This window comes from Lemur catta, chromosome 3, assembly GCF_020740605.2.
Source record: "Lemur catta isolate mLemCat1 chromosome 3, mLemCat1.pri, whole genome shotgun sequence".
Lineage (NCBI taxonomy): Eukaryota > Metazoa > Chordata > Mammalia > Primates > Lemuridae > Lemur > Lemur catta.
The window spans coordinates 15,077,798-15,086,653 of NC_059130.1; the positions used below are offsets into that span (position 1 = coordinate 15,077,798).

At 54.6% G+C, this 8,856-nt stretch overlaps 1 protein-coding gene across 1 annotated transcript; it reads right to left on the minus strand.

Annotated features, from left to right (window-relative positions):
* Window positions 1-805: 805 nt before the first annotated feature.
* Window positions 806-2,305, minus strand: KCNA2 (potassium voltage-gated channel subfamily A member 2). Its single transcript, XM_045546762.1, has one exon. It carries the CDS (start codon window positions 2,303-2,305, stop codon window positions 806-808), a length of 1,500 nt encoding a protein of 499 aa, XP_045402718.1.
* Window positions 2,306-8,856: the final 6,551 nt, after the last annotated feature.

Here is an 8,856-nt window from a genome sequence, read left to right on the forward strand (position 1 = left end):
TCTGCACACTTCAGTGTAAAAGAAGAAATCAGACATGTTTTTGTGACCCTGAAGCCTGCAAAAGTGGTGAAATCTGAAGCTGAGAGGTCCCTTGGTTTGTTAGCTTCTCCCCATAGGCCTAAGAAAACAAATGTGAAACTTGACAACTCATATTCGGTTATACTAACTGTCCCTCCTCCCGGGCTTCCCTCACATTGACACTGCAGAGAAAAAGCAGAATGCAGCATTTTCCGTTATGAAACACAAGCCTCTGGAGCATCTACTTGGCAAGTGCAATTCACAAACCCCAGCCTGTGACACAGAAAGTAATTCCAACACACAGGACTGTGTGTTCTTTTCAATGCAAAAATGGGAATGACCTTTTGAATTATCACCAGAGCTCTGAAGCTAAGCCATGATGGTGGTCCTCTGTGAAGGGCCTGGTGGGCTCAAATGGGGTGGTGGGATGGGGGATGGGGGTACAACTCCAGGGTATTGCGTGTATTTAATTAGGAAGGAAAGGTGGCACTGACATGGTGGACAGTGTATTGGATATGAGGTGGCCTCAATGTGTCTTTCTGAAATACTGGCTTGATAGGTGACTCCCATCTTTGGAAACCCATAAGCCAGTGATGAGGATTTGCATGAAAGCCATGATAGATATTGTGTTCTAAATCAAAAATCAAAAGGTCAAAAGTCACTTGCACGACTATTGCTTTCCATGCAGAACCAGATACACACTGTAGAACACACTGACTACAATGCAGGCTATTATGCAACATCTGCATTAGTTCCACCGAGCTGTGAGTATGTTAATAGGTTTCAATCAGACATCAGTTAACATTTTGGTAATATTCACATAGTTTGTGTTAGCCAAGGTACAGTTAGCTGTTTTCAAGTTTTCCTCTCTAAAGTCCTCATTACTGTTGTTTACCCCCTCCTGGATCTCCATGTAATCAGACTTACTAATGGTAGAGGCACTTCTACTTTTCTTTAGGTCAGGGGAGGATGGGATCTTTGGACAGCTTGTCACTTGCAAGTACTGGGCCTGCTCCTCTCCCTCTGTCTCCCGGTGGTAGAAGTAGTTGAAATTGGATACAATGACAGGGACCGGTAAGGCAATGGTTAACACACCTGCAATTGCACACAGGGAACCCACTATCTTTCCCCCAATGGTAGTCGGAACCATGTCTCCATAGCCTACAGTTGTCATGGAGACGACTGCCCACCAGAAGGCATCCGGGATGCTGGGGAACTGGGACTCTCGCTCATCAGCCTCTGCAAAATAGACAGCACTAGAGAAAAGGATGACCCCGATGAAGAGGAAGAATATCAGGAGGCCCAATTCTCTCATGCTGGCTTTGAGGGTCTGACCTAGAATCTGGAGACCCTTGGAGTGTCTGGACAACTTGAAAATCCTAAAGACTCTTACCAACCGGATGACACGGAGGATGGCCAGTGACATGGCCTGCTGGCCCTGCTGAGCATCTTCTGGCTTCTCAGCCAGCTCTGTCCCCAGGGTGATGAAGTAGGGGATGATGGCCACAATGTCAATGATGTTCATGATGTTGGTGAAGAAGCCAGCTTTGCTGGGACAGGCAAAGAACCTCACCAAGAATTCAAAGGAGAACCAGATGATGCAGAGAGTCTCTACAATGAAAAAGGGGTCGGTGAAGGAAGTGGACTGCTGGTACCCGATGGTGCTGTTGGAATAGGTGTGGAAGGTCACCCCACCACCATGCATGTCTTCATTCTCATCCCGGAAGATGGGCAACGTTTCCAGACAGAAGCTGACAATTGAGATCAGGATCACCATGACAGATACAATAGCTATAATCCTGGCAGGCCCTGAGCTCTCTGGGTATTCAAAGAGAAGCCACACCTGTCTCTGAAACTCATTTTCGGGCAGAGGACGCTCTTCCTCCTTGATGTAGCCTTCATCTTCCCGAAACATCTCCATTGCTTCTTCTCCCAGCTCATAAAACCGAATTTCTTCAGAGAATATATCTAAGGGCACATTCACAGGTCTCCTCAACCGGCCCCCAGACTGATAGTAGTACAAAATGGCATCAAAGCTAGGCCGGTTTCGATCGAAAAAGTACTCATTTCGGAGGGGGTCGAAGTACCTCATTCGCTTCTTTGGGTCCCCTAAGAGGGTCTCTGGAAACTGGGCTAAGGTCTTTAGCTGGGTCTCAAACCGCAGCCCTGAGATGTTGATCACCACCCTCTCGCAGCACTCGTGGTCTGCCTCTGGGTCATAGGTGTCCTGTGGGTGCCCAGGGAGGGCAGCAGCCTCGTCTGCTGGGTCTCCGGTGGCCACTGTCATAATTGGGACTGAGAGAAGCGCCTCACGCTACACCTTCCGGCTGCCTGGCGGCAAGGAGCTCAGGGTGCTGCTAACGGCCCAGGAAGCACAGAAGCATTGGCCTGGGCTCCTGCGGGAGAGCCCTGAGAGCTCTCTGAGAGCTGGACAGACAGCCTCGCTTGGCTGAAAGACAGAGGCAGTTAAGGACGTGAGACCATTTGGCATTGGCAGCCCAACCTGGTTTGTCACTTTTTGTCCCCCATCTCTCAGCTGAGTTCAGAACCAGGACTACTGCCACCACCACCACGAAAAAGCAAAATTCACTTTCACTTTGTAACGTGTCTGGGGATCAGAGGGCAGCAGGTAGCAATCTCTCTAGGAAGCTCTGGAATGCCCTGCACTGGGGAAGGTGGCTGGCACAGGGCCCTCTGTACCACGCAGGGCTCATGGAGCATAACCCCATACCAGCAGGTTAGAAGGTCACCCCGTCCCATGCATTGCACTACTGTCTCACAGATATGTGCACCCTGGGAGGTATTCGTGGTGGGGGATTTTGGGCCTGGATCTTCCTCATTGCCCTCTACCCCGGTGACTCTACATGGGCTCTTCTTAAATGACAGATTGATTTACCTGGCTAGACAGGAACCTGAGGCTCTCTTCCTTGCAGAGCTGATTGGATGCTGCAGGAATCCTAGATACAAAAACAGGCAGCTCAACTCCCCATCACGTCCGTCTTCTTACTGGAGCTAGAAATAATGGTGAGTCATTCTGGGCAGGAGGGCAGACTCCAGGTCCTGGAGGTGAGCTCTAGGGCTGGGCTGGGCTGGAGGGGCAGTGGGCTGCCTGGCCAGGGGCATGTGGGACTTGAGGACAGCTGAGCGTGGGTCTGGAGCCTTTGGAAGGAAGAAGGCAAGATGCAAAGCTCAGCAAAAGCCGGAGTCCTCCTGGCTGTCCTCAGGAGGTGTGACGTTGCCTGGAAAAAACAGCAGCAAGGTGGAACCAGGGCTTTTGGGCAGCTGGTACCAAGATTTAGGAGGGCGCTGGCAGCCTTGTTCCCTGGAAGTGACAGTCCCCTTTGCCCACCTCCCATTCTGATGTTATGCCTGAGAACTACCCCTCAGCCTCCTGGCCTTTTCTGGGCAGGCTTCCCCTCAGCCTGAAGCACTTTCTCCCAGGGAACGAGCCTCAGGCTTGGCTGGGCCTGTCTCCTTCAGGGGCCTCCCTGGGCTGATCCAGATCCCCAGTCCTCAGCTGCCACCAGGAGGGACTCTGGGCAAAGCAGCTCCCTCTCCCAAGGAGCGAGCTTAGCTCACTGCAGCCTGCCTACAAGCTCTGACCTCAGCGGAGTCTTGGAAAAAGAAGCGCCCTCCCCTTCAGATCTAGGGAGACCCCACACACAACAAAGTCGCCTCTGTTGGAAAGCTGGATGAACTTACTCTCCCTCCGGGATCCCTGGGCCGCAGGCCTCCCTCTGAGCCGGGTGGCATTTGAGCTGGGCAGGCACTCCACCCCTGATTTCTCCCCAAGAGAAAATCCCTCACATCTCCTCGGCAGGGAGCGCAGAACAAACGCTCAGCCTGCCTGGCTGCGAGGCAGCTTGGCAGCAGCGAGAGGGGGAGCCTGAAGGAAGCCGGCTTCCGGGCTGGCCCCCTGCCGACCCAATCCTGCGGGCCCCGGGGCGGGGAGGGGTCCGAGCCCTCTGCCCATCGCCCCGGGCTCCGGCCGGGATTCCGTCCGGCGCGCTCCCCGCTCGGTTCGGCGCGGCGGACCAGACCCTGCAGCTGGCCGCGGCCGCTAGCGCCACCTTAACCCCCTCCTGCCTGGTGCGGTCATCACCCGCTGCCAGCCCGAGCTCAGCCCAGCTCTTCTGCCTCTGGGGTCCAGCCAAGGGACCACCGAGGCTCCATCTCCACGAGAAAACACCGGAGCCTGAACTCTGGGCGTGCGGAGTAGGCTGAGCCAGGCTGCTGCCCCAGATCTCAGCGTCCTCCTAAGCGCGGGGGCTCCGCGACAGCCCACGGCCCCAGGGAAGGGGAAAAGCCCTTCCCTGCGGCAACACTGTTTTTCATTCCGTGCAGGAGAGGAGAATGCAGCCCGGCCGTCCCAAGCGATTCGGGTCCTCCCAACCAGCGCTATTTACCAGACATGGTCATGCTGTCAGCTGCACTTCCCACCACCCACCAGCTCCTCTCTGCGCCCTCCGCCTCGCGCCACGCACACCCCGGAGGGTCCCGAGCCCATTCCGTGCACTCTGTTTCGGCAGCGTGCAAGCCTCCCTCGCCCGTCCGGGGCCGGGACCCGCGGGCAGACCGCAGCGGTTGGCACAGGCTAGCCGGCCCCGCACTCAGCCCGAGCCCGCCGCGCTGCAGGCTGCGCCGCCGGGTGCCCCGCAGCTCCTCAGGGCGCTGCAGCCGGGCTGGGGAGGCAGCACGCGCGGCCCGACGCCCCGACACCGATTTACCCTTCCGGACGGGCACCCGGAGCCTCCATGGTCCTGGGGTACGGGCAGCGGCGGCGGCGGGGTGCGGGCGGCCAGCCGGGAGCCGGCTCTGCAGTCCCGCGGGCGGCGCGTACGGAGCGCCCGGCCGCCGCCCGCAGCCGCACCGCGCCGCACCGCGCCACGCAGCGCCGCACCTGGCCCGACAGCGAACTCGAATTAAAGGGGCCGGCGGGGGCCAGAGCCCGCGCGGCGCACCGCCCGCCGCCGCCGAGCTTGTCACCTAGTTGGTCCCTGGGCCTCAGCCCCCACCCCACGAGGAAAACATTGTGTGACAGAGCCCAGCTTACTAACCCGAACCTCGTGGAGAGCTGAGCTGGGTGCCGCCGGACCGAGGGACGGAGGGGGTCGGGGTGGGGCAGAGTTGAGCGCGGCTGAGAGGCTCCTGCCAACACAATGAAGTAGGCAAGGAGGAGATAATCAATAGCACCTATCCCAAGCCCGAGGCAGGATCCAGCCCTGTGGGAGATGGGTTGCTATTATTATGGTGCTGCCAGACAGGGCCTGCAGACCCGCTTCTTCCCCCCTGTCCCGCCTCCTCCTCCAGCTCTGCTTCCCACTTCCCACTACCCAGCAAATTTGGCTTCGCGGGAAACGCAGCAAGTGCAGTCCGCAATGTGGCAGAAACTCTGCTGTGTTCGCCCCCACCATGAAGAGCCCTAGGAACAGGCAGAACTGCAGGGCTGGTCCTCTCTTCCTCATCCTCTTAACTCCCTGACTCCCTCCTCCCAGGGCCCGGGGAGGGAAGGCTGGGGGACGCACTGCCCTTGGGAAGGGACAGCTACTTCTGAAGTGGACCCTCTCCCAGAACTTAGGAAGCCAGCTGGCCCACAGGACTCTGAACTTGGGAGTGCAGCTCACAGCACTGGAGGGTGGGCAGACAAAGATGCCCTTTGATTAGGGGAGAATGTGTGTGGGAAGCTGAGCCTGCCCCCTGCTTAGACCGGGATTGCCGAGGGTCCAGGATTGCCTTTGGAAGCCACCTAAGAAGCTAGTTCTTTTAGACAGGTGTTCCAAATAGTGGTTCCTGGAGACTGCAGTAGACACGAAGCTCTGGATTCAGAGGGGCTCTAAGGTGGGAAAGGCTCCTGCAGGTGGACGCTCCCTGCTCAGGCAGGCCTCCTGTCTCCGCCTGCACCTCATGGAGGAACCTGCGCTTTGCATGATCCTGGCATTTTGTTTTGGAAATCTGTGAGGTGTGGTTGAAGCCTGGAGGCCCACCCAGAGCTGCAGGGGGAGTTCTGGGAGGGCAGAGACCTCAGGGAGCTCGGAGGATGACCATGACCATAAGGCAGGGCTGGTTTGGCTTAGGGCCCCTTGAACCTGGGCTGTCAATGCCCAGCTGCAGCATGGCTTGGGTGTTTTAGAGGCAGCCAGACCCAGACTTAAATCCCTGCTAGTTACCAGGTAAATTGTTTCATTTCCCTGGGCATCAGTGTCCTCCTCTGAAAAACCAGGGTGCCTCTCAGGGTGTGCTGAGGGCTAAATTGCTGACTGTAGAGTTTAGCACCCAGTAGACACTCAGAGAATGATGATTTCTCTGCTCTGTTCTCTGGGAAACTCTCCCCATGGCTCCCAGCCTCCAGCTGAGCTTTTGGCTGTTTATGTGCCCAATCGCCAGTTCTGTCCCCTCTGCTTCCCCAATTGTCCCACTCTTACTTTCCCTGAGGTCTCAGCTGATCCCGCCCCTGTCACCAAATTGTCCACCAGTACCCTGCTCTACACTCCTTCCAGAAGCTTCCCCTGACCAGCACCGAGGGGCTGTTTCTCCTACTTGGCACACTGGGTTCTCATGTCAACTGAAGTCCAACAGGCTACTCCATGTGATCGTGTCTGTGTATTTGCTTTGCCTTCCTTTGTTAAAGCAGAAGATATGGACAGAGAAAAGCCCTTGAGGGAGAATTAATAACAGTTGTAATTGGCGAAACAGGCTTACCATGTGTCAGACACTGTGCTAAGCACCTCTAACCCAGTGTGACATTTAATCCTTGCAGCCCTAGAAGGTAGTGTCTACATTAGGAGACATTTCATAGAAAAGGAAACTGAGGCAGCGAGAAGTGAAGTAACCTGCCCAAGGTCAATAAGTGGTGGCTCCAGGCCTTGAATCAGGTGCTGTGACTCCAGGAGGTGCACCCTTTGCCCCCACACTGCCCTGTGCAGGTAGAATGAGCAGCCCTTGCATTTCATCTCTCTCTTTGGGATCCTCCTTTGACCTCTGTTACTATTTCTTGATTTGGCCTCAGGTATGTTGTCCTTCCCCTCCCTTTCAAAGTCTGACCTAAGCGTGAACAATGAAAAAGATATTAACTAAAGAAGGGGAAAAAAGAAGAAGCCGTAACAACTGTTGTTTAGGGGCATTTCAGTGCTCCCACCCTGAAAGTTATCTCTGCTGGTACCTTCTTTTGACAATGCTGTGTAAGAAAAGAACTTTAGGCCCAATTCCCAGCACCAACACATGCTAGCTGTATGAACTTGAGGCAAGTTATTGAAACCCTCTGAGACTCATTTTCCTAATTTGTCAAGTGGGAGAGCAAAGCTACTGCACAGGGTAGTAAGGACCAAATTGGTTAGTAAGCGTGCACAGCCACCTGGCTTAACTGGCAGGTTAAGCTAGTGTTTAATCATTGTGAGCTCCCTTTCCAGTTCTATAGTGGTCACTATTTCTTATTTTTGACCACAGAAGCGTAGCTAGAGTGTCCCTTGATCCTTTCACTGGGACATGGTGAAAATCCCCAAAGACCATTCTCTTCCCTTTAGCTCTGGTTTCCTGCTTGAGAGCCTGGCCTTGCCATTGGCAGAGGGCAGGGCTGCAGTGATTGCTGCATGAGCCATCAGTGGCTATAGTCATGTAGAAGAAGAGTTTATGACTGTGTGTGCGTATGTGCCATACCCACGCAGAGGGATGGGAGGGAGAATCTCTTAGTTCTTTCCACCACCATTTATGAACCTAGGAAGAGTACATGAGCTCCCTTCTCAGGTGTCACTCTCAGCCCTCCTTCCTGGCATGAGGCTTCCCCACCAACCCACCCACCGTGTGGTGGCATAGTCCCCTGTAGCCCACAGGTAGGCAGGGCAGCGGAGCACTGAGATGACAACCCTCCACAGGTCATTTGATTTAATCCTTGCAACCAGCCAGCAGGAGAGATTTCATTGACTCTATTTTACAGATGAAGATACTGAAGCTCAGAGAGGACCACTTGCTAGCTGGTAAGTGGTGAGGTTGAGACTGAATTCAAGATTGTGTGATTCTATAAATCAACAAGCCATTCCGCTATTGCTCCCATGGTTTTAGGCCTCTGGGCTCAATTCCTGCCCTCAGGAGCAGGGATCCCATGCAGCAGACCTTGCAGAACCCAGGGCAGAGCCCCAGGGCTTGCGGAGGGAGCCCAGCCTGACAGGTCTGTTTTAGAAGGGGGTTAGTGTGGTGATTAACTGTTCACACATTAACTGAGGGACTGGAGGCAGCGGTGCAAGAGTCAGGACCTACAGGGCAGTACAAGGCAGAGCATCTAACCAGGGCTTCAGTTTGTGGGACCCAAGGTCATTCACTTGACCTTTCTGTGTAGCAGTTTACTTATGAAATAGGTAGGAAATTTGCCCCACGGAACCCCCTTGTTTCATAGGGCTTGGAGAGGGAGGAAGGAAGGAAGGAAGGAAACTGATATTCATTGTTAGTGTAATTTAAAATCTCATTTAAAGAGATTTTAAGAGAAGCAAAAAGTTTCGTTGGTGTGGAAGAACACACTGTTCATGTCATTGTTACTGCTGTTGCGGTGTGCCTTGCCAGTGTGCGTCACACCCGACGCCTGAGGACTTCCCTTGGAAGTGGAATGGGCATCCATTCCAGCCCCCCTCCTAATTGCAGAAGTCAAGGTCAGCCTCCTGCAGGAAGCCTTCTGAGATTAACTTCGGCTGCCTCTAAGGGGCTCCTGTGTGGAGGCCCAGGCCTTGGCTCCTGTCTTGAATTAGCTGCTACACACTCATCCCACTATAGCCTTTTGCTCCTAGGCCACAAACCTGTACAGCATGTTCCTGTACTGAACATTGTAGGCAATTGGAACACAATGGTAAGTGT